The sequence below is a fragment of the Pan troglodytes genome, chromosome 14 (genome assembly GCF_028858775.2).
Source record: "Pan troglodytes isolate AG18354 chromosome 14, NHGRI_mPanTro3-v2.0_pri, whole genome shotgun sequence".
In the NCBI taxonomy this organism is placed as follows: Eukaryota; Metazoa; Chordata; class Mammalia; order Primates; family Hominidae; genus Pan; species Pan troglodytes.
In genome coordinates, this window is record NC_072412.2 from 57,433,382 (window position 1) to 57,459,829 (window position 26,448).

At 42.0% G+C, this 26,448-nt stretch overlaps 2 protein-coding genes across 4 annotated transcripts in view; one reads left to right on the forward strand and one right to left on the reverse strand.

Moving 5' to 3' along the window:
* The window catches only part of TMEM272 (transmembrane protein 272), a 123,444-nt gene that overhangs the window by 36,728 nt on the left and 60,268 nt on the right, over window positions 1–26,448 (reverse strand). The window contains exon 1 of one of the 3 annotated variants that reach the window (XM_024348554.3): window positions 1,791–1,871. The exons of 1 other annotated variant lie outside the window; for it this stretch is intronic. Coding sequence is in view for 1 of the 2 variants with exons in the window: in XM_024348551.3 (XP_024204319.1) it covers window positions 7,348–7,432 (85 nt within the window). In the remaining variant the exon portion in view is untranslated. Of the gene's footprint in view, window positions 1–1,790; window positions 1,872–7,347; window positions 7,482–26,448 lie in introns of those variants that run through there. One more of the 3 variants, XM_024348551.3, reaches the window with a different exon arrangement.
* On the forward strand, window positions 14,584–19,752 carry CCDC70 (coiled-coil domain containing 70). The gene is made up of 2 exons (XM_001159474.7): window positions 14,584–15,725; window positions 18,852–19,752. The coding sequence occupies exon 2, from the start codon at window positions 18,899–18,901 to the stop codon at window positions 19,598–19,600; it is 702 nt and encodes a 233-aa protein (XP_001159474.4). The 5' UTR covers window positions 14,584–15,725; window positions 18,852–18,898; the 3' UTR covers window positions 19,601–19,752.

Consider the following 26,448-nt stretch of genomic DNA (forward strand, 5'->3'; position numbering starts at 1 on the left):
GCCTGTAGTCCCAGCTACTTGAAATGTTCCCCTGGGGAAAGAAAAACCCTTCTGTAATTTTGTTTGAGATTGCATTAAGTTTATACACAAATTTGGGGAGAACTGGCATTCTACTGCTATTATCAACTACAATTTTACGTTGTTTCTCTCTCCCCTTCTTTATTAGGTATTAAGCCAAATCACCTATTAAGTAATGATGATTTCCTTATAATATTTATACTTGTTTTATTTCTTTGCCTAATAAATTGGTTATTATTTACAAAACGGTGAATGCTATCCACTTCTTTATTTTAATAATGTCTTCTGGGATATTTTTAAAGAATGTAAAAACTAGACAAGGGCCCTGCCCAGTCAGAATGGAGGCACCAGTCAGCTGGTACACTTACATCAATGAGCAATTATGGGCACACAGTAAGCCCTGAGTCTTTTATCATCAAGCATAATGTTTGCTGATTTATAATAAATTTAAAATAATATTTTAATTCTTATTTTACCAATAATTTTTTCTCAGGATAGAGTTAAAGGTCTTCATAACTTGGTTTGGACCTATCTTTCCAGTCTGATATTTCTCAACATGGCTCAGCAAGCACCTAGCCCCACTAAGTCCTTCAGCCACTGTCCAGAATTTAAAACGCCCAGTCATGTGAAACAAGGGTTTCCGGATCTGATCCCCGCGGCTCCCATGCCCTTCTCGTGGGCTGTTCTCTGAGAAACCCTTCCCACTAATAACTTGGAAAAGCAGCCAGTTTTCAGGATGTGGCCTAGTCCTTATCTTCTCTGAAGTCTTCTTTGGCTATCTCCTGCTTTCTGTGCAATCAATTGAACTCCAATCAAGAAAGAGTTGGTCCCTTTCTCCTTTGCACACCCCCAGTGTATCCTGCACACACTTCTAGTATGGTGTTTTTTACACTATATTTGTATTTAATTGTTTCCATTTCCTCTGCATTTGTGGACTGTGAGCGCCTCCTAACACTGAGCACAAGGTTTGATGCTTAATTAGCACTTGACCAATATTTGTTGAGTGAATTAATAAATTAATGAATGAAAAAGTGAATGCCACTCTGAGCACAAAGATTTATCATGTAAAACTAATATTTTTTAAAATGTTAAATGGTTGCATTTTCATTCCCCTTAACTTTTGATGCCATGGTAAAGAAAAGAGCAAATATCACTGTTCTGATGATCTACTGGGGCATAACCGTGCCAAACAAAGGAGTATGAAAAATTATGACCATTAATTATTATACTGTCTCTCAGTTCTAGGGGTTGGCAGGGCTCCGCTGGGAGGTTTTCACTTGGGTCTCTCATATGAATGCAGACAGACAATGGCTGGGGTTGCAGCCATCTGAAGGCATCCTCACTCACATGCATAGTGGCAGCTGATGCTGGCTGTGGCTAGAACCTCAGCTGGGGCTGTGGGCCAGAAGACTACATGTAGCCTCTTCATGTACCCTGGGCTTCTTCCCAGCACAGGGGCTAGGATTTAAGAGCCAGTGTACTAAGAGAGATCCAGAGGAAACCATTCACCTTTTATGATCTACCCACAGAAACAGTGGTGCACTTGTATTTATCAACCAGCTGTGTGTGTGTGTTTGTGTGTGTGCAATTTGCTGGCCCCCATGATATAGATAATCTCTCTGTGGTTGTTTTCAGGCTGTGAGCATAGAGCTGCGAGAAGATTAGCATTCTCTGGTTAGCTGGTAGGAAGGGTTCCAGCATCCGGCTGTCCTCAGCAGTTCCACAACATCAATTTCCCTGCACTCTGTGGGTTGAAGCAACTGAAGGCTCACCTGGGTTCAAGTGGAGGGGATGACTCTGCCTCTTGATGGTGGATTGGACAGGTCACAGTGTGAGAAGAGCATATGGATGGGAGATGTTAAAGCCAGCTTTGGAAAATCCAATCTGCCACAATCACCAAAAACAAAGATCCAAAGGAATGCACAGAAGAAAATGGAATGTAGAGAAAGTCCCCTGAAATTGGCAAGGTGAGGAAAAATTCTTCCTTCACTGGAAAAAGAAAATGGGAGGAGAAGGCAAGGATGAAACCTCTGCTGGGATAAAAAGTGTGATGGGGAGAGGCAAAAGAATAGAAACCAGATATATATAGAGAAAATCTGAAAGTAGAGGTCTTTTCCCCTGCTTTTTACTTGAAACTCTAGAAATAGAACATTTATTTATTTATTTATTCATTCATTCATTCAATAACTATGTGTATTATGTGCCAGACACTGTTTTAAGTCCTGGGAATGAAACAGTAAACAAAATAAAAATCTCTGCTACATTCATTTGCTGCACTCATTTGCTCCCCTAACAAAGTACCACAGACGAGGTGGCTCAAACAACAGCAATTAATTTTCTCATGGTTCTGGAGGCTGGAAGTCTAAGATCAAGGCGTCAGTGGGATTGGTTTCCTATGAGGCCTCTCTCCAGGCTTGCAGGTGGCTGCCTTCCCTGTGTCTTCACCCTGCGTGTTTCTGTGTCCTGATTTCCTCTTCTTGTAAAGATACCACTCAGATTGGATTAAGGCTCACTCTAATGACCTCGTTTTAACTTCATTACCTCCCTTGCAGTGAGCCGAGATCATGCCACTGCACTCCAGCCTGGGCAACAAAGTGAGACTCTGTCTCAAAAAAAATAAAAAAAAAATAATAATAATAACTTCATGACCTCTTAAAGGCTCTGTCTCCAAATAAAGTTAGTACATTCTGAGGGACTGGGGGTTAGGGCTTCAGCATATGAATTTTTGGGGCCACAACTCAGCCCCCCTCACCTGCCTCCATGGAGGTTATATTCCAGCACCTCACAGGACACCCTTTTACCAACATCATGTGGCTGAAGCAGAAGAGAAATGGGGGGAATGGCGCACCCAGAGGGAAGCCTGCAGGCAGTAGCATGCTCCTCGAGGGGGGCAGACTCTGTGGAGCAGGTCATGCTCCTGAGCTACCCATGGGATTGCGGTGTTGCTCTTCTGCAGCTGGGACCCAGCCTCACATAGCTTTCCTCTGCCCTCTCCTGCTTCCTTCACTCCCCGGCTCCCGAGAGCCTTCCTCATCCCCCAGTAGATCACAGGCACTGCTTCGAGAGACTTGTAAAAACAGTCACATTGCTTTACACCAAGAGGCACTGATATCTGGCTGACCCATACTTCCTGGTGTTAAATTAACCATTATACAGATAATAGCCTGATCCCTCTAGCATACAATGATATATTCCACTTACAGACAGAAAATAATCTAAGTGGTGTTATTCTGAGACACTATGTCTGGTTTCCCATCAACCATCTTTCTAGTGCTTTCAAAACCAATGGAACAACTTGCCAAACTAATCACTTAATTAGGAATGTGAAACGGTAGTTTCTTTCTGATTCTATCATTCCTTCTACATAGACCCGTCAGCATTCTTCTCCAAAGCTTTCCCACATCAACTGGGGCTTTGGCGTCATGGTGTACAGTTTCTAAAGAAAAGGCAGGATACATTATTCATTCTGTTTCATTTAATTTTCAAATTTTCAAAGAAAATGACTTACTAGCCTTAATTGTCACCTTAGATAGTGACAAATGAGTTTTTTCTTTCTCATTTTTTAGTATCATGAATTGTTAGAGATTCCATGGATTTCAAGCAATTATAAACATTATTCTTTTTTTTTTTTTGACAGAGTCTTTCTCTGTCGTACAGTGCAGTGGCATGATCTCGGCTCACTGCAACCTCTGCCTCCCAGGTTCAAGTGATTCTCATGCCTCGGCCTCCCAAGGAACTGGGACTACACACAGTAATTTTTGTATTTTTGTAGAGACAGGTTTTGCTATGTTGACCCAGCTGGTCTGGAATTCTTTGCCTCAAGTGATCCGCCTGCCTTGGCCTCCCAAATTTCTGGGATTGCAGGCATGAGTCACCATGTCCGGCCCCCTGGGTCCTTTTGATGTGACATAAAAGTTTCCTTGCCTTCTAAAAAAAATATGTCACAAGTTCACTTTATACTTTCCATCCCCTGTGCCTAGAAAATAGTCACTTACCGGTGGAGCCCTGGCTCCTCTTGGTGGGGAATAGTATTAGAGACTAAGATCTGTGGATAGGGGGTATGCATTGCTTCTGTGATATTGTTGCTACCGGTCCATTTCAATAAACAGAGCTATACCATATCTATTTTTAAAATCATGAGTACTTTTTGATATTTAAAATTTAAATCTAATACTATACTCTTTTGTGTAATTTATTTGATTTTTATCATTGTATCCCTTTTCTTTTATACTGAAAATTTTGAATCCTAACATTATTAACGTAATTATTTATATGCTTTGTCATACAATAGAAAGAAATGTTTCAAAGTAACAGTACAGCACTTCTACAAAAATAAAATGACCGAGTTGAAGTTTCAAATTTATTTGAAGTTCTTTTCCTCTTTAGAATATATCCCGCTAAGGAGGGTGAGTCAAAGAAGTGTGCCCTAGGATCATGTGAAATAATCCTTCCTCTGTAGGGGTATGGTATATATTTGATGTATGGTTATGTTCATGTGTTCATTTCCAATTTTAAGATTTGTTTAAAAGAAGAGGCACTACAGCACTTTGGGAGGCCAAGGCAGGCAGATCCCTTGGGCCCAGGAGTTTGAGACCAGCTGGGCAACACAGCAAGACCCTGTCTCTACAAAAAGTACAAAAATTAGCTGGGTGTGGTGGCGTGCACTCATAGTCCCAGCTACTTGGGGGACTGAGGTGGGAGGATCACTTGAGCCTGAGATGTGGAAGGTGCAGTGAGCCATGATCATGTCACTGCACTCCAACCTGAACTACAGAGCGACATCTTGCCTCCTCCGTAACCAAAAAAAAAGAAGAGGAAGAAGAGGAAGAAGAGGAAGAAGAGGAAGAGGAGGAGGAGGAGGAAGAAGAAGAAGAAGAAGAAGAAGAAGAAGAAGCCGCCCTACATTTGTAGTCATTTTTTTTTTTTCACTTAATAATGTATCCTGGGAATCTCTCCAAATCAGCACGAAAAGACCTTTGTTTTACCTTTTTTTTTTTTTTTTTTTTTTTTGAGACGGAGTCTTGTTCTGTTACCCAGGCTGGAGTGCAGTGGCATGACCTTGGCTCACCACAACCCCCACCTCCTGGGTTCAAGCAATTCTCCTGCCTCAGCCTCCTGAGTAACTGGGACTACAGGCGCACGCCACCATGCCCAACTAATTTTTGTATTTTTAGTAAAGACAGGGTTTCACTATGTTGGCCAGGCTGCTCTCAAACTCCTGACCTTGTGATCTGCCTGCCTCAGCATCCCAAAGTGCTGGGATTACAGGCGTGAGCCACCGCGCCCAGCCTGTTATATATTTTTTTACAGCTGCATAGTACTTTGCTCTGTGGATGTGCCAGTTTATGTAAGTGGTTCCCTATTGCTACAAAATTGAGTTACTTCCAATCTTTTGGAATTACAAACAATACTCCGATGAATAACCTATACAAGTATCTTTCTGTAATTGTGTACATGTACCTGCTGGATAAATTTCCAGACATGGAATTGCTGGGTGAAAAGGCAAATTCACGTGTAATTTTCTTAGTTTCTGACAAATCCCCATACATGGGGGTTATAACAGTTTGTATTCCTACCAGCACTGTATAGCAGGGCCTATTTCCTTCCAACTCTGCTAACAGAGTGTATTGTCAAACTTTTGGATTTTTGCCAGTTTGATCGATGAGAAATGCAACAGTTTTCTTAATCAATTGCATTTCTCTAATTATAAGTGTGGTTGAAATTTTTTTTCATATATTTAAGAGCCATTTGCATTTGTCTGCAACCAATTTGTTCATATCCTTTGGCCATTTATCTATTGGGTTGGTGGTCTTTTTCTGCTCAATTTCAGAAGCTCTTTATAAAATGGGCACTGTGGATATAGCAGTGAACATGACAAAGTCTCTTCTTTCACAAAGCCTGCTTCCAGGGCATGATTCCTTTATGGCTGGTGTGGCTAGAAACAGTTCTCTTCTTTCAATACAGAGACTGAGGCCATGAGCAGTGACGATTATGTTGTCATTGTCTTCATCTTTGAGCAATTTTCCAGTTTGATCTACTTTTCCAGGAAAATACAGTTGACCCACGGCCGGGCGCGGTGGCTCAAGCCTGTAATCCCAGGACTTTGGGAGGCCGAGGTGGGCAGATCATGAGGTCAAGAGATCAAGACCATCCTGGCCAACATGGTGTAACCCCGTCTCTACTAAAAATACAAAAAATTAGCCGGGCATGGTGGCGGGCTCCTGTAATCCCAGCTACTTGGGAGGCTGAGGCAGGAGAATTGCTTGAACCCAGGAGGTGAAGGATGCAGTGAGCCAAGATCGCGCCATTGCACCACTCCAGTCTGGGTAAAAAGAGCAAAACTCCGTCAAAAAAAAAAAAATACAGTTGACCCTTGAACAATGAGTGCTTAGGAGCACTGAACCTCTGCATAGTCAGAAGTCCATGTGTAACTTTCAACTCCCCAAAAACTTAGCTACTAATAGCCTAATGTTGACCAGAAACAATAGCATAGTCAATTAGCATATGTTTTGTATGTTATATGTATTATATACTGTGTTCTTACAATAAAGTAAGCTGGAGAAAAGAAAATGTTAAGAAAATCCCACGCCAGGCGTGGTGGCTCATACCTGTAATCCCAGCACTTTGGGAGACTGAGGCAGGCAGATCACCTGAGGTCAGGAGTTTGAGACCAGCCTGGCTAACATATAGTGAAACCCCATCTCTACTAAAAAATACAAAAGTTAGCTGGGCTTCGTGGTGCATGCCAGTAGTCCCAGCTACTTGGGAAGCTGAGGCAGAAGAATCGCTTGAACCTGGGAGGCAGAGGTTGCAGTGAGCTGAGATCATGCCACTGCACTCCAGCCTGGGCAACATAGCAAGACTCCATCTCTCAAAAAAAAAAGAAAGAAGAAAGAAAATATATTTACTATTCATTAAGTGTAAATGGATCATCATAAAGGTCTGCATCCTCATCGTCTTCACACTGAGTAGGTTGAGAAGGAAGAGGAAGAGGAGGTGTTGGTCTTCTTGTCTCGGGGTGACAGAGGCCAAAGAAAATTCATGTATAAGTGGACCTCACTGTTCACACCTGTGTTGTTCAAGGGCCAACCATAATATATCCCTAATGGAATAAATTAATTTTCCAACATAGGGGAATGTACACTCTGGCAGTAATTAAAAATTGTGTTCTCAAAAATGTTTAAAGAAATTGGGAAGTGTAAATGATATATGAAAAAGCAAGCCACAAAACAGCATACACAGAATAAAACCAATTGCATAGAATATATGTAGTCATAAGGATAGGAAATATATTAGAAGAATATACCCCAAAATGTTCATACTGGTTACCTTTGAGTATTGGGATATGGTTGATTTTCATTTTCTTCTTCATCTTTGCTCTATTTTCTGATTTCTTTTTACAATGAACATGCATTACCTTGAAAATTGGCAAGAATGGTAAACTATTTTTAAAATAATAGCATTGAAAAGATTAAGTTAAATTTGTGTCACTCATGAGGCACTGATTTTAAAATATTTAAGTTAAACTGTCTATCTTGAGTGAACAGAAAATATTGATTTTGTACAAAGTGTGTGGCAGGGGGAGAAAGTATATCCTTTTCAATCCCGTGAGCTCGCTGATGTTAACTGATTTATTTTCTGTACTCCATTCACACTCAGCAATAATAATCTTATTGCTATTTCCTCCAGAGGCTATTATAAGGCTTACCCAAAATAGCAAACATTTTATGAACTGTGAATCACTGAGGATCCCAAAGTTTCATGTAAGAATACTTCCCCAACCCATCTAAATCAACTCCAGCTCAATTTCACATTTCTATCAGTGCACGATCACTTTCCAGGTATTGAGACTGGGTACTTGAAACCTTTCCTTCACTTCCTTCATCTTCATGCCATGCAACCATTTGATCACCTTTTGCATCTTTCTTCAAAATATTTATTGTAGCAATCTGTTCTTCTCTGACTCCCCAGCTATGATGCTCATTGTGACTCAGGCTATTTGATGCCTATGTTATTATAGTAACCTACTTTAGAGAGGTATGGTCTCTGAGCAAAACTGCCTTGGTTCAAATCTAGGCTCTACTTCTGTGTAGCTTTAGGCAAGTTTCTGAAATTCTCTATGCACTTCCTTCTTCATATGTGAAATGGAAATGGTATTAATACCTAATTTATTAATTTATTCTTAAGATTAAATGGGCTATATATGCAAAAGTACTTAGGACAGTGACCGAGGGCACAGGAAATCAACAAATGCTAGTTATTTTAATTATTATTATTATTGATTTATTTACTGCTGCTTTGGGCCTTTTGGTCAGGTCAACATTCTAAAGTTCTATTATGTCACTCTTTTGGTTATAATCTCCATATGAGTACTGCACTAGGTAAAGGCTGACTAGGTTGTTTGGGCAAAATATCGTATTTGGAACAACATGAGGAACTGGACATCTCAGAGATACCTAGGCAGGGAGAAAAATTTTGAGACCAAGACCTGAACAAGCAATAAAGACAGTGGAGGTGAAGATTCTTTTCCTTCAAATTATTTGTTGATTTCAAATTGAAAGCAGTGAATGAAAGGCTGAGAAGTCTGAACAGAGATTTCAGCAATGTAAAGAGGTCTAAGGGATAAAATTGCACCTAAGGATCTATCAGCAAGGAGAGGTTCTGAAAAACATCACAAGCTTTTGTTTGAAGAAAGGGTCAACTAAAGAAGCATATCTCACAAGAAGTGAAGCCCAGTTTAGAATTATCTCAATTCCCAACTGGATTAAAATAATTGACTTCTAGCCTCTCTGCCTACCAGAAGCAAAAATAAATACCTCTGGAAGAAGTTAACATGCTGAAGAGCCTCAGAATATTAGCACTCTATCAAAATAACAAGCCGTATAAGAAAATAAGTTTTGACAGAAAACCAAGAGGGAAAAAAAGACAAGAGAAACATATCCACAGATGAACTAGATCTTGAATAATAATAAGACACAGACTTTAAAATAACTACAATTAATAAATGGAATTAAAAATCAAGATGGATAAATTTGGTACCAGAAAAACCGAGAACCAAATGAATATCCTAGATTGGGATAAAATTTAATAAATAAAATTAAAGACTGAATAAAAACAGTAGATTAGACACCGCTGAAGAAAGAATAGTGAAATGGACTATAGGACAGTAGAAAATATACAGACTAAAGCAGAGAGACAATGGAGAATTAGAAAAGAGCATAAAAATGTTAATATAAGGAACCCAGTGAAAATGTTTAACATATATGTTATTGGAATTCTGTTAAGTGAAAAAGAGAAGAAAATAAGACGACATATTTAAAGAAATATGTCCAAGAATGTCCTAAAAGTGATGAAGGTTAGTAAGATACAGAGATATAATCACCTGATGGGTTCTTCCTGCCCCTGCACAGAAAAATCAATTCACTGAGACCACAGCATTGCAGTAAATAAAGAGTTTAATTGACAAGAGGTCAGCTATATGTGAGATGGAGTTATTACTCAAATCACTCTTCTTGAGCTCAGAGGTTAGAGTTTTTATAGATGATTTGGTGGGCAGGGGACTTCTGATTGGCTGGGGATGAAATCATAGGAGTGTTGAAAATGATTCACATGCACTGAGTCCGCCTTTGGGTGGGGCCACAGGACTGGTTGAGTTATAAATCATGGATTCAGGCAGGATCAGTTGATTGCCAGGAAGTCTGAAAAAAAATCTCAAAAGACCAATCTAGGTTCTACAGTAGTGATGTTATCTACAGGAGCAACTGGAAAGTCATAAATCCTGTGGCCTCAGGCCACATGACTCCTGAGCATTAAGGGATTATAGAAACCATACCTACATTTTATCAGAACTCAGGCCCCTCCCATAATCCTAATCTTGTGGCCTTTCATTAGTCTTACAAAGGGTGGTTTCAGTTCTCCAACAGGGAAGGGATTTGTTTTAGGGAGGGATTATTATCATCCTTGCTTCAAAGTTAAACTATAAATTCCTCCCAAAGTTACCTAGGCTTACACCCAGGAATGACCAAGAACATCCTGGAGGTCAGAAGCAAGATGGAGTCAACTATGTCAGATTTCTCTTACCGTCATAATTTTGCAAAGGTAATTTCAATCATACAAGAAATACTTCAAATCCCAAGCATGAAAATACAAAGTAAAGCACATCTGGTCACATCAAAATAAAGCTGCCAAAGACCAAAGGCAAAGTCTTAACATCGGGTAGAATTTTAAAAAGCATACTTCCTTCAAAAAGCAACAATTAGATTGATGCTGACTTCTCAACAGAAACAACAGAAACCAGACTAACTGAAAGAAAATAACAACTAACCTATAATTCTCTAACCAGTAGAAATACACTTCAATAATGACGGCAAATGGGATTATAAAGGATAATACGTCTGAATAAGAAAACAAAGGCACTTCTATTTGGATTTCAGTGTTGTGTAGTACCTAATTATGTTTTCTTCCTTTCTATTAAAAACTTAGAGCCAATACTATGATAATACAAATTCATCAGAGACAAATGTTGATTTTGTTATCAATTGTTTACAGAGATTAAAATTCATTTCTTATCTATGTTTTGAAATCACATTACTATGAAATTCTCTATAATGTAAAGAACAGGAAAATGAAAGTGGCATTTGTTTACACAGCAGTGGAAACACACTAAGCAAACCATTCTACTGACAACACCCGTTAGCTGGCATTAAAAAAAAAAAGGTAAAAGTATTTTCAACAAATAAACAGTGAGAGATTTCATCACAAGACCCATACTAAAGAATATGATTTTTTGAGTACCTGAAAAATTATCCCAAACAGAAGCACAGAGATGCAGGAAGAAATGAAGAGCATGAAAAAAGGTAAAAATATGGGTAATTACAAATGTATGTTGACTAGCAAAATCTTGTGGAGTCTTGAATATACGCAGAATTAAAATTTATGACAACAAAATGAAAAAGGTAGAAGGGGTATAAGTGGAGTTAAAATCATCTAAGATTCTAGCATTATCAGAGAAGCAGTAAAGATAAAAATCCATTAGACTTTAACAACTCAAGGATGCCTATTATAATCTCCGGGATAATTGCTAAAAGAATATATAGCTAATGACATAATAGAGGAAAATGGAATAATAAAATTATTTAATTAATCCAAAAGAAAAAAGGAAAAATAACATTTAACAGGTAGGACTAGAAAAAAAATGGTAAGAAAATAGATTCAAATCTAATATAAATCAGTAATTATATTAAGTGTAAATATTTTTAAAAACCAAATAAATGACAAATTGTATTACAGTAGAAAAAACAAAACTCAACTATATGTTCATCACAGGAAATACACTTTACATATAAGGGCACAGAAAGGTTGAAATAAAAGGATAGAAAAGATACACCATGCAAACACTAACAAAAGCTGACGTGCCTATACTAAGATCAAAGTAGAACTTAAGGCAAGAAGTATTACTAAAGATAAAACGGTGGCATTTTATAAAAATCAAAGTGTCAATATGCCAAGAAAATATAACAATTGTAAAATATGCATGTATCTAATAATATAGCCTCAAAGTATATAAAACAAAAACGGACCTAACTGGAAGAAATAGATCTGCAAGTACATCTCTCTCAGTAACTGATAGAACAAGCAGCCAGAAAAATCTATAAGGATATAGAAGATTTGAACAACATAGGTAAAGACTCAACCTAATTCAGACATAGAGAGAGAGAACACTGCATCAAGCAACTGAAGAATACCAATTATTTTCAAGTGGACATGGAACATTTACCACAATTGAATGTATACAAGGCCATAAAGCAAGCCTTAGCAAATTGAAATGATTGAAATCAGAGTATACAAACCATATACTTTGTGCAAACCATGATGAAATTGAGCTGGAAATCAGTAACAAAAAGATAATTGGAGAATCCCCATATATTTGGAAGTTAAGCAATGTACTTGTAAATAGCCAATAGATCCAAGAAGAAATTCCAGTGGATATCAGAAAATATTTTAACTGAATGGTAATTAAAAGGTGACATATCAAAACGTGAGACGCAGGTAAGTGTACTTAGATGAAAATGTTGTAGGACTTTCTCCCTAGCTCAGCTAAAAACCGGGTTCTTTGGGTTCTTGTCACATAACCAGGAAAAGATTAGGCTTGTGGACACACGGAAGGGTAAGAAAAGTGAAATTTATTGGGTGTAAAGGGAAAAAAAACTCAGCAAAGCGAAAGGGGTTCCTGTTAACAGGCCCCCATCTCACAGACTGAATCCTAGGTTGCCACCCAGAAACATGAGAGGCCAAGCTCCTTCCCCACTGCAAACAGTGCGAACTTCCCGAGGTCCCGCCCCATCCACCCGGTGGCAGGTCGGAGGTTCTCCCGGGAGCCCTTTTTACTTGGCTGTTTCGGAAACTGATAGTCTTAAGCACACATATTAGAAAAGAAGAATGGTTAAAAACCAATGATTGAGACTTCCAGAATGACTGAGTAAGGGTTAGGATGGATTCTTTCCATCCTCAAAGAATTTTTACTATTTGATCTGTTTGGCAGTTCACTGAAAAGCTTCCTTCACAGAACTTGTCTTTATTTGACTTGACTCAGAGCTTACTCTGTGCAAATAACCCTATTCTCAGGGCATTTGTAAAAAAAAAAAAAAAAAAGTGGTAATTGTTTAATATCATAGCTGCCTGATTTGGCATTACTAGCTGGGGTTAACCATAGGCTTGACCAATAACTGAAAAAGAAAAACTGGAGAATAAGATGGAGACTTTGAAAAGTTTTGATATATTCCTGAAAATTTGGGTCACATGCATGTGACTGTGCACATGGCTGAGAAAGACCTGAGAAGGCCATAATCTCTCACCTCAGGCTGACTTTGAGGCTCTCACAAGAAGGAAGTGAAGGCTAGGCAGAATCATAAACTGCCTGCATGATCACTAAAGGTATGCCCAACCTGCACCCCCGACTCCCAACCAAACACACACACACACACACACACACACACACACACACACACACACACAGACACCCCCTCAGCAAAGGAAAGGAGACATCAGTTCATGGAGATCTCTGTCCAGTCATTAGCTGATCGTTAAGCTAATAAGCAGACTTTAATGCCCACACATGATAAAAAATATAGACTTCATAGCATTTGTCTAAGAAAGTCACTAAATGAACAAATAGCAACAGCAACAACAATAAATGCCAACAACAAAACTTGGGAGTGGAAATCTCATTTTTAGTTACTATATTATTTTAAGTGTCCAACTTCAACAAAAATTTTTGAGGCATAAAGAAACAGGAAACCTTTTATTGCAAACAGAGTTATATATAAAGGGGGAAAAGCAGCCAGTAGAAACTGTTATTCTATTTTTTTTTTTTTTTTTTTTTGAGACAGGGTCTCACTCTGTCACCCAGGCTGGAGTGCAGTGGCACGATCATAGCTCACTGCAGCTCGACCTCCTGCACTGAAATGATCCTTCCTTCCTCAGCCTTCCAAGCAGCTGGGACTACAGGCATGCACCACCACAACTGACTAATTTATTTTAGTTTTGTAGAGACAGGGTCTTGTTGTGTTGCTCTGGCTGGTCTCAAACTCCTACCAGGAGGACGCTCAAACCATCCTCCCTCCTCGGCCTCCCAAAATGCTAGGATTACAGGCATAAGCCACCATGCCTGGCCTGAAACTGTTATTCTCTGAGTAATTGTCTTTTTGGTTATAAACTGTCTCTGAGGAATTGCAGATATTGGGCGATTAAACCAAGATTTTTAGTCAGCTATTACAAATGTAGTTAAAGAACTAAAAGAAACCATTCCAAAAGAATTAAAGGAAAACAAGGCCAGGTGTGATGGCTCACACCTATAATCCCAACAGCTTGGGAAGCCGAATGGGTAGATCACTTGAGCCCAGAAGTTTGAGGCCAGCCTGGGCAACATGGAGAAACCCCATCTCTAAAAAAAACACAAAAAATTAGCTAGGTCTGGTGGCGCACGCCTGTAGTCCCAGCTACTTGAGAGGCTGAGGTGGGATGATCACTTGAGTCCAGGAAATTGAGGCTGCAGTTAGCCAAGATCATGCCATGCCATTGCACTCCAGCCTGAGTGACAGAGACATGTCTCAAAAAAAAAAAAAAAAAGCATTAAAGGAAAGAATTAAAAACTATGCCTTACCAAAAAGAGACAGAAAAGTATGTGTGCATACATATATATATGTGTGTGTGTGTATATATACACACACACACACACTTTGTATACATATACTTTTATATAGATATATAGAAAAAAAATATATATAGAAGTGTGTGTGTGTGTGTGTGTGTGTGTGTGTGTATATATGTATATAGAAAAGCACATATATCCTTTTCTATATATAACCAAACAAATTCTGGAGACACAGTGAAAATTTCTGGAGAAATTCTGGATGGACTAGGGGTCCACTGACAGATGAATGGATAAAGAAATTGCAGCATGTATATAAAGTGGAATATTATTCAGTCATAAACAGAGAATCCTGCCGTTTGTCACAAGATAGATGAAACTGGAGAACATTATGCTAAGTGAAATAAGCCAGACACAGAAAGAAAAATGCTGCACAATTTCACTTATATGTAGAATCTTAAAAAAATTAAAAAGAAGAAGTAAGAAAAAAGTCAAATACACAGACAAAGAATAAAATGGTGGCTGCTAGGTGTGGGGAGTGGACGGGAAGAGGGAAATCAAAGGGTACGAAGTTGCAGATATATAGGATAAATAATTTAGAGATCTAAGGTACAACATGAGGACTGTAGTTAATAACACTGTATTAAAGATTTTTGCTAAGAGAGTAGATTGTGGGTGCTCTTGCTACAGTGCACAAAAAAGGGTAACTATATGAGATGATGGATATGTTAATTTACTTGACTATTTAAAAATTTTACTACATGACAAAAATTCTGGAGTTGAAAATGAAAAATTAAAGAGGGGTTCAACAGCATATTTGAACTGACAGAAGAAAAAAATCCATGAACTTGTAAACAGGTTAATTGAGATTATCTAATCTAAGCAACAGAAAGAAAAAAGAATGAAGAAAAATGAACGTAACTTTAGAGACCTGGGGGACACACTCACGCTACTAGTATTCACATAATATGAGCCCTAGAAGGAGAGGAGACAGAGAAAATGGATGAAAGAATATTTGAAGAAATAATGGCCCAAAACTTCTGAAATTTGATGAAAAACGGCATCAAATCTGCATATCCAAGAAGCTCAACAATCTCCAAGTAGAATAAACCTCAAGACCAAGACACATCATAGTCAAACTATCAAAAGCCAAAGACGAAGAATCTGGAAAGCAGCAAGAGAAGTGATTCATCCCACACAAAGCCCCCACCAGAACATGACTTCCTAGAACCATGCTCCCGGAACCAATGCTGACAGAATCTAAGGTAACAATCACTTGTGAGTCATCAACAGCACTGCCCTATCAGTGAAGTCAAAGATTGAAGAGGAACTCTTTCAAACCTTTCAAGTGCCCCCTCCTTTCCTTAAAGTCTTTTATAGGGGTCCCCTTCTTGGCCATCTCCATCCTGTGAGTCAGGACTGAAAGGGCACAGACAGGTCACTGCCAGCATTGTTGGGGCAAGCCTGCAAGCACACATCACTGGGGATCTGACATGACAATGGCCGCCTGCCCCCTCTGAGGGCTACAGGACTTACCCCAGTGGGAAGCAGCTAAGCAGTAAGTAACTGTTGGCTTTAGACTGTATAGTATTTGTTCTAAGCATAAGGTAATATATAATATTTTCCTTAAAAAGAAGCTCCTAGTCTTACAGTATAACTGAAAACTGGGCATGTATCTTTAGTGCATGTTTTTACAGCTATACAGATACACATCTACAGTTTTATATTGTACTTTATATTTTAATACACATTTACCTATTTGATATGGTTCTTATTTTCTTTCTTTCTTAAAGAAAGTTTAGTGTTCACTTGAGAAAAACTTGGAGGTGAATGTTTTCCAACATCCTAACCCAGTAGACGCCCATGCATCCAGCTACTATTTCCTGAACACCTATCCTGTGGCAGAACATTTCGCTGGATGCAGACATAGAGATGGAAGAGGAGGTGTTTCTAGTGGGACAGGAAGGGCACATGCTCAGTCTGAGCTTAGGAGAGATGGCCTGGAGGAGGTATCTGAGTGCTGAAGGATTCGCTAGGTGAACTGAAGTGAGGTTGGGCAAGGCTATCCAGGGAGAGGGGGCCAGCATGACATGGAAGTGAGGGAGGACTTCGCATATTGGAGGGATTCTAGGCAAAGAGCCATACAACATAGAAAATCAAATTTCCAAAATGCAGTTCAATTCAGTTCAATTCAACCAACATTTTCACCAATTCCCTCCTATATAGGCGGCGTTATATTATGATAGCTGCTGGGTTACAGAGATGTCAGGAAGACATGTCCACACCTAATTTCAATCAAGTGTGACAAGTAATAGTGGAGTAACAGACAGACAGTATCGCAGAGGTGGCGAGGAACTTTGTCTGGAGGGTCCGAGTAGCTTTCAGAGGGGAAAGGATGTACAGGAATTCAAGCCCACCACAGGAACAAAAAGGGCTCTCAGTAGAGGATGCGGCATGTGCTTCACCACACAGGCAGGAAACTGCAGGCAGAGTGCCAAGAGCTGAATAGAGCCCGTTAATACTGGGCCTTAGATTTGGAGTTGGGTGCAGGCTGGGTAGGAAGGAGAGGGAGAAGCAAGCTGGAGTTGGGCTGCACAAGGCCTTCCTAGGGCGTTCAGCTTTGATCTTTGGGCTACAGGGTCTTTGAAGGTGTGTGAACTGATGTGATAGGACAAGAGAGTGTTCTAGAAAACACCTGTAGGGCTACAGTGCAGGGGCAGATGAGAGGGTAAGATCAATACAGAGAGCAGTGAGACTGTTACAGGCATCCTGGCCTGACCTGGCTGTCGTGGGGGAGATGGAACAGGGGCATGGTTTCAAGAAATGTTAAGGATCTGGATCTCGGCTAGGAGGGCTTGATGGTTGAGGAGAGAAGTCTGGTGAGGGAGAGGGAAAGGTCAAGGATGTGCCCCTGGTTCTGGTTTGTGTGACTGGATGGATGGTGATGCCACCAGCTGTCCACAGCCTAGCCACTGTGTCTTCATATGCACGCGCACACAGACAGACAGACACACACACACACACCAGCTATGTGTCTTTTCTCCTCCTCCACTCCCTGTTCCTAAACCAGAAATGGAAAAATACAGAGAAAGCCCTGAAAATTTCCCCAATAGGTCTCACGGATGATGGGTTGGTGAGATCCACTGAGTGAGGGCCGGACCCTGGCAGCTTCCTCCAGAAAGCACAAAATGGAAAACAATGCTGTCAGCATGTGCATGCACTCCTTATCTGACAACACTGAGCTCTTTACTGCACTCTAACCACCTTCCTATGTCCAGCACTTTTTCTCATCCCTTGATTCATGTTTGTAGTTACAGGGATTGCTATGGATAATTCTGCTATCTGATTCCTCAGATATATGGCAATGTTTGAAGATCTTTCTCCTTCCCTCCCTCCCTTCCTTCCCTTCCTCTCTTCCTTCCTTCCCTCCCTCTCTTTTTCTTTTCTTTTTTTCTTTTCCTTCTTTCTTCCTCCCAGCTTTTATTTTATTGTGAAATATACTGTATTGACTGGGGTACATAAAATATCCATGTACCACTTAACACATTTTTATCACAACACACATGAAACCGCCACCAAGCAAAGAAACAGAGTCCTGCTAGCACTGCAGAAGCCTCTCTCAGGTACTCACCTAATCACACCCCTTAGTCTCACCTCCTCATCCCACACTCCAAATCCTCCCACACCAGCAACTATTACTCTGACTTTGGGACTCACTTCCTTGCTTTTCTCTTTCTGTGTTGAAGTATGTTCCCCTAGACAATGGCATTTAGTCTTGCTTGTTTGGAACTTCATTCTTTGAAATTCCCTGATCCTGCTTCTCTCTTTCAGCATTGGGTTTATAAGATTTACCCATGCTGTTGTAGGCAGCCATGCTGTCTGCCATGTGGATATACTGCCATTTTTTATTCCACTCTATTGGGATGGTCACTGGATTGTTTCCAGAGTTGAGCTCTTATGAACAAAGCTCCTTGAACACACTTGTACATGTATCCTAGTCACAGTTCCTAAGTTTCCTCAGGGTATAAACCCTAGCCTAGCCTAGCCTAGCCTAGCCTTACACCTGGGACTGGAGCTGCGGGTCATCTGGTGTCTTTCTTATTGTTCCATATTACTAAATATTGTGTGAGGGCCTTCTTGGTCCATGTCCCTGGAAACATTCACCATCGTCTCTTACCTTTTTGTTTTAAACCACTTTTCCCAAAATAAACTCCTCTCCTAAAATACACTCTCCTCCTCCCCTCTGAGGTCAGTGGGCCTGTCTTCTGGGTCCCAGGCTCGTAACAGAGGACATTCACACGTGAGCATGCCCATAGGCAGATAGGAACAATTCTCAAGTGAGTACACCAAAACCTAAATTCATTCGGATTGATTTAACAAACGTAAATTCTTCTTGGCCTCATCATGTCACACCTATGTGTTCTGATACCCTAGTTGAGAGCCACTGTCCTTCTTGGCTGAGTGTCTACGTTTTTAGCAGCCTTGAGCTTGAATGTACTGACTGCCTCTCCAGCTCAAAGCCATGACCACCCCACATGTTTCTCTACCAAAGCTTGTCCCTCACAAACACCACCATGGGGACAAAGAGCAGTGATTACATTTTCTCAAATTCAGTAGTACAGAACCAAGGGCCGTCCCCTGGCATGTGATACTCATAGATCTGTCTTTTCTGCTGCCCCCACAGGGTCTGACCAGCCGACCTGGACCTGGCCAAGGGTCCTGTCATCCCTCATGGCCACCCCACCATTCCGGCTGATAAGGAAGATGTTTTCCTTCAAGGTGAGCAGATGGATGGGGCTTGCCTGCTTCCGGTCCCTGGCGGCATCCTCTCCCAGTATTCGCCAGAAGAAACTAATGCACAAGCTGCAGGAGGAAAAGGCTTTTCGCGAAGAGATGAAAATTTTTCGTGAAAAAATAGAGGACTTCAGGGAAGAGATGTGGACTTTCCGAGGCAAGATCCATGCTTTCCGGGGCCAGATCCTGGGTTTTTGGGAAGAGGAGAGACCTTTCTGGGAAGAGGAGAAAACCTTCTGGAAAGAGGAAAAATCCTTCTGGGAAATGGAAAAGTCTTTCAGGGAGGAAGAGAAAACTTTTTGGAAAAAGTACCGCACTTTCTGGAAGGAGGATAAGGCCTTCTGGAAAGAGGACAATGCCTTATGGGAAAGAGACCGGAACCTTCTTCAGGAGGACAAGGCCCTGTGGGAGGAAGAAAAGGCCCTGTGGGTAGAGGAAAGAGCCCTCCTTGAGGGGGAGAAAGCCCTGTGGGAAGATAAAACGTCCCTCTGGGAGGAAGAGAATGCCCTCTGGGAGGAAGAGAGGGCCTTCTGGATGGAGGACAATGGCCACATTGCCGGAGAGCAGATGCTCGAAGATGGGCCCCACAACGCCAACAGAGGGCAGCGCTTGCTGGCCTTCTCCCGAGGCAGGGCGTAGCCAGCATGCAGGTGCAGGGCCCTGTGGTCCAGACTCCCCTGGGTTTGGATTCAAGTCCAGGGTGAGCCCATGTGCTGGAGAAAATACACACTCATTGGTCTCCTTGCTTTGAAAGATCCAATAAAGTCCTGAGGCAAGGTGTGGAAAACCAACTTCTTTGAGGAAGGCTGGCTGCATTTCTTCCAGGTTTTGTGATGATCCAAGGTCATGTTCCCACCTCTGGGCCACAGAGATCGGTCCCAGGCAGCTCCCAGTGACCCCAGCCTGTGCGGATGTTTGGAAGTGGAGACGCTTTGGCTCTCTTTAAGAGTCAAAATGGGGAGGAGAGGCTCGGGCCATGCCAGCTAGAGACACACAGGGACAGAGAGGAGCTGAGATGCCGCTGTCTCCGCCAAGCTGTGGGGAGGTCACTTCTCCTTCACTTGGGGCAGCCTTGGAGGCCTGGAGAGGGCTGGCAGCATTCCAGTAAAGGCCTCTGTGCTGTTAACTCTTCATTTGTGCCTCTTCCTCCTCTGGTAGGGCATGTGGAGGACACAGGCAGAATCCCTGTACGACCCACTCACTGGTAGTTCCGAGTTCCACCAAACATCTCAGCTGCCCTACTCAGGCGGCGTGAGAATGGGGCCTTGGCATGGGGGCTGAGACTCAAGAGTGCGGCCCCCAAGAGCACTGACGCCCCCGATGAGGGAGTCAAGTTGACCCATGGAGTGGCCTGGGCAATGCATGGGCATGCTCCCTGTCCCTGCCCTCACATATTCCCACTCACGTAAGTCTCATGGTCCCTGTGTTTCTGTATTATACATTCTTTTTGGGGGGCTTCCTGCTTTCATCTATTTTAAAATTAAAATACCCTAGGGAGTAGTACATTGAATGAATGTACATGAATGTGGTCAAGTAACTTATGTGCCCAACTTTTCTTCTGGGGATGGGGAGATTAGATGGCCTTTATAGGGAATGCTACACAAATGACCAGAGTGAGGGAGTAAGGGAGTAAGAAACGCCATGACAAATGTGTCCTACTTCCCCTTTCCTTAGGCCTGGCCTTCACTGTTATTAACACATCAACTTACCTCACCGTGGTGGGTCCCCTACTACTAGACAAGCACTTTCTCATGCACCTCCTCATGTGACCTTCACCACAGCTCTGTGGGCTGGCAGGGAAGGTGCATAAACCCATTGTACAGATGAGGAAACAGAGACCTAAAGAAGCAATGTGAGTGCATGTGGTTCAGCAAGTAGCAAATAGGAGGGCCAGGACCAAAACCCACAGTGTCTGTCTCTTGGTATTGTGGCCCTTTCCTAATACAGCCCTGGGTCACGGAGAGTGACTTGGCTGATAGTGGTGTCAATACTGGGAGAGCCTTAAAGTACACTAGGATTTCACAGTGGCTTGGGGGTGGAGAGATAGGGAGAGGAGAGGACAGGGATCTTTACAAAGTCAAGGGTGAACAAACACCCTTGGTGCCAGGAGAGTGGGCCGACTCCCAGGAGCAGCCAGGCCTCTGAGGCTTCAGATGATTGTGGGAAAGCCTGGGTTACTGCATGGCCAATGGAAAAATTGGCCCTGGGAAAGTCTGGGTTCCCTGCAAGTCCTCTGATTCTCAGAGGAAGCAGGGTCAGAGAGCAGTGGGAACAGCTTTCTCCTTGGTCACACACCCATCCTCAGCTCTCCATGGGTCCCAGGGCAAGGACTTCAGCAAGCCATGGGGAACAGGATGCAGGGTGGAGAGAATTCGATTTCAAGAGGGCTGCCAGGGGCCCACACTCAAGACCTGGACGGTGTGGGCCATTGGATGGTATTCACACTGCAGGAACCCCAGTGAAGAGAAAAGCTGCAGATTCAAAAATCCCCAGAGATTCTGCCAAAGACAAAATTCAGGATGAAGGGAGATGAAAAGTGTACTCTAGACCTCCACAATTGCAGACTCCTTTTATCTGCTGTGGAAAGGAAGTTCTCAAAGCTTGGTTAGCACCTGGGTGAACTCAACCTTTCTTCTTGTTCCCTGCCATCCAACAAGAAGGTGTGCAGCCAGCATCCCTTTGCTACATAAATCATTTAATTCATCATCCACTTATGTATTTATTCACCACCACTGTGCCTTGCCAACACTATGCTATGTTTGGGAATGAGCTAATTCTTGCCTACAGGAAGCTTTCCGTCTAGTGCGGGAGAGTCACACAATCACAATGTCATTATTTGGAAAATTTGGCAAATGCTAGGAGGGAAGAGGCCCATGGGGCTGCCTCTCTGAGAGAGCACTACAGCAGTGCATGTCACTCGAGTGTGCTTTAAACGCTATGCAAAGATGCACAGAGATGAATGAAACCGAGTTCTAGCCAAAAGGAAACCTAAGGATAAGTAAGCTGTGTACAACTAATACCTGGGAATCACTTGACCTTCAGCATTGTTTCACAGATAGAGGGCAGATAACATTCACAGAAACATCTCCTAACTTCTGGGCTTTTATTAATACTGTTAGCACAAATGCAGATAGATTTCTCCACAACCTCAGCAGCAGCCAAAGCTGGCTTCCCTTAGCCAGCACCTGTGACAGCAAGGCTGAACTCCTGAGAGAGTTCCTGGGTCTTTCATAAGACAAAGCACAGGCAAATATCTATGGAGCGGCTCCGTCTCCCCGCTTTGAGCTCCTGGCAGGGAGAAATGTCATTTATGGTGTTTCAGAGTCCTGCTCATTTAGCTGAGTTCCAGACTCGAAATGAATCATCTTTTATTCCAAAATCATAATGCAGATACTAGAAGATTCAGAGGCGCCAGAAACAGCATCTATTGTCATAACTGTTGTTTCACCACTAAATTCATCTTCCCCACAAAGCCTGAGCTGTGCCTCCACCCAGAAGTGCTTACTCAAATTACCCAAAGCTGCCAGAAGGGAAAGGAAATATTTTTGAAATGCAGTGGGTTCTCCAGTGTCTTCTCTGGTTTAAACCACCTGTGGTTTATCTCCAGGAAAGGGGCTACTCACCCAACCCCTCTCCACCTTGCCATCCCTAGACTCATGCAAGAGTTTAGATAGAGAAGGCATCCCACTGGCTGTCTAGTTGAACCCCCTTATTTTGTAGATGAAGGAACAATGCTCAGTGAAGAGACTTTGGCTGTGGTAAGGAGTGGAGCTGTGTCATGACCAAGGTCTGACTCTAGTTCATCTATTGCTCTCTCCATCCTCACATTATTAACCTCAACAAAGCTATTCCTCATTGTCCCGAGGAGGGTGGACCATGTCCTAAGTTCTTATGTGCCAGCATTAGACGTCGTGCTATCAAGAATTATCTTGTCCCTTTAAACGGTATCAATGGGGCTAGCTCCACCCTTGTCCCTAAATTAAAACTCGAGTAGACACCATGGATTCTTCCAGTCACTTTAAGTTAAAAAACCCAGTCCCAATTCAGTAATTTTTTTTTTTTTTTGAGATGGAGTCTCGCCCTGTCGCCCAGGCTGGAGTGCAGTGGCACGATCTCGGCTCACTGCAACCTCTGCTTCCGGAGTTCAAGGGATTCTCCTGCCTCAGCCTCCTGAGTAGCTGGGATTACAGGCACCTGCCGCCATGCCCGGCTAATTTTTGTATTTTTAGTAGAGACGGGGTTTCGCCATGTTGTCCAGGCTGGTCTCGAACTCCTGACCTCGTGATCTGCCCACCTCAGCCTCCCAAAGTGCTGGGATTACAGGTGTAAGCCACCGCGCCTGGCCTCAATTCAGTAATTAAGATGTTCCATTCCCATGTAATAAAGCTCTGGACCCTCAAGTAGGCTCTGCAGGAATCAGAAATCCTGCAGTCGAAGAGGGATGAATACTTCTCCTTTTTCTCTCCTGGTCGTGCTCATGTAGGTTTGGATCCTTCCGAGGTGGAAGTAGAGGGGACGGAGAAGCAGGATAGTTCTTCCATGACTGATCCTATTCAAGAGGTCTAGCTTTGACCCTCTCTGGATTCGACAGCTGTTTAAAGCTGCTGCTTCTTAGTCTTTATGGTGGCTTTTGTGGTTCCTTGGTTACCCCTTTCCCTGTGAAAGTCGTTGATGCCAAGGTGAAGTCACTTACATCAGGCCTAAGCGAAGTGGAGCTGGGGGGGTCATGAAGGAGGGGATCTCACACTCAAACAGCATGACAGTGCTGTTGTGGTTGGATAATATTTTGAAATATATAAAAGTTCTTTGGTTTTTTTTGTGTGTGTGACTATCTATTTAACCAGAGCCATCCATTTTATTAGGATAAATTAAAAATACACATAGAAAGGGTCTTTATTCAGTTTTTGGCTTTTAAAATAGGTTCTTGGCCCATTTCAGAAGCTTTATGAGAGAAGGAAAAAAGAAAAAACAAAGAATAATTTTCAAATTAAAGGGCAAAGCCCAGAAGAAATGAGAATGAAAGAGAAGAGGAGGGGATGTCCAGTTAAAGATAACAAAGCAAATGCATGCACTGGCTTCTACTCCCTCCCTAAGTCCCGATAAAACACAGAGAAGGGGTTGTTTTTAAAAATCAGAAATAAATCCACAAGAACAAAAAGAATCAGAAAGAAACCAATAGCAACACAATTTTGAAAGCAGAAAAGCTGAGGAATGAGTGGAAATGGAATTAGCAAAAATAATAAATCTGAATTCTAAGCTGGCAGTGGGGAAAGCCAAGAACCAACCCAACTTATACTACAGAGCCACCTCCCTCTCACCAAGGCTGGAAAATTAGCAGGCCAGGTGCTTCCTGAAGCACGGGGATAGATGGAGCCAAGGACAGGAAGACTACGTTTTCAAGAAGCAAACTCTTAGATTCTCTCCCCTACAAACTGCTCCTCCATTTTGTAGAAGATAGGAGGTTTATTCTTTGGGGAGGACAAAACTCAGGGTCCTTAAACTGCAGATATCAGATATTGCAGAAGATGGTGGTATCTCACAAAAAACTGGCAAAAAATAAAATTGTACATTATGTGTTGAGACCTTCCTCCTCCCCATCTCCCACCTGGCCCCCTCCCCACCATAGGAGCCGACCTCCCAGATGACTCCTAGTGATTCTCCCCCTCTGGTATGCATACCCTTGGACCATCCCAACCCACACTGAGTAGGGCTGATCTGTGTGACCAATGGAATAATAAGAAAAATGCAGAGTATGACTTTTTTTTTTTTTTTTTGAGATGGAGTCTCGCTCTGTTGCCCAGGCTAGAGTGCAGTGGTGCAATCTCGGCTCACTGCAAGCTCCACCTCCTGAGTTCACGCCATTCTCCTGCCTCAGCCTCCCGAGTAGCTGGGACTACAGGTGCCCGCCACCACACCCAGCTAATTTTTTGTATTTTTAGTAGAGACAGGGTTTCACCATGTTAGCCAGGATGACAGAGTATGACTTCTAAGGCTAGATCATAAAAGACACTGTGGCTTCTGCCTTGCTCTCTCTTGAATCACTTGCTCTGGAGGAAGGCAGCTGCCATGTCACAAGGACACATAGGGAGGAAATGAAGCCTCCCGCCAATAACTAGCATCCCTTGCCACTTGCCAGGAATGTCAGTGAGCCACTTTGGAAGCAGAACCTCCAGACTGAGCCAGATGGTTGCAGCTGTTCCACACCTCACTGTAACCTCAGCTAGAACCACCCAGCTAAGCTGTTCTTAGATTCCCAACCCACGGAAATTGTGAAATAATAAATGTTTATTTTTGTAAGCCACTAAGTTTTAGGGTAATTTGTTATGCAAAAATAGATAATAATCTCCCCCTACACACACACACACACACACACACACACACACACACACACACACAGAGAGAGAGAGAGAGACGCCCAGAGGCTTTCCAGCCTTCCTTCCTCACTCAGCTCCCAGAATGCTGGCAGCCAAACTTGTTCCTTCTAACAGGAGAATGGAAGCGTCTTCCCCAGGGAATTTGACCAGCTCAGGAGAATAGGCCTAGAAGTGCTAATTCTGGGGACTCGCCCATGCACACAGAGCTTCTAATAACTGTTTTATCGCTCCTCTCTTAAATATGAGCAGATGTCCAAGGATCACTGGGCACTTTTGGAAAGCCTCTAATATGATATAGCCTAAAATTAACAGATAACTGTAGCTTGGAGGAAACAGAGAATATACAGGGAGAAAGAAGCTTCTAAAAGATTATAAATTATTATTAATATCCATAGAGAGATAAGAAAGATATTGCATCACTGAAACAAGAACAAAATGCTAGGAATATTCAGAAAACCAAAAAAAGAGTTATTGGACAATATGACAGCAGGAATGAAAAGTTCAAGAAGTGAGTTGGAAGATAAGGTTGAAGAACTCTCTAAGAAGATGAGCAAAAAGACAAACATAGATAGGGGAAGTTTAAGAAGAGAGAGAGAGGCTTAGACCAGGAGTTCCATCCTCCACACACTGAGATCAAAAACGAAAGAAAAGGAAAAGAACATAGGGGAAGACATGCTCAAAAAAATCATCCAAGACTATGTCCCAGAACACAAGTTTGCAGATGGAAAGGGCTCATGAGTGCCCAGAAGAGCGGATGAAAACAGATCCAACCAGGACACATCACTATGGAATTTCAGAACACTGGGAGCAAAGAGAAGGCCTAAAATCTCCTACAGAGAAAAAGTGGAAGAGAGACAGAACAAGAGCAAGTAACAAAAATAAAAATAAAGTTATATAAAATAAGACAAGCAATAAAAACAGCTTCAGATTTCTCAATGACACCACTGGAGGGTGTTAGAACAATGGAGGACAAGGAAACATTGATGTCAAAATTCTGAGAGAAATGATTTTCAACTCCAAGTTTTATTCTTAGACGAATTATCAAGAATGAGGGTAGAATAAAGGCGTTTTTCAGGCACATGAGATCTCAATTTACACGAATGCCCCCTCTTC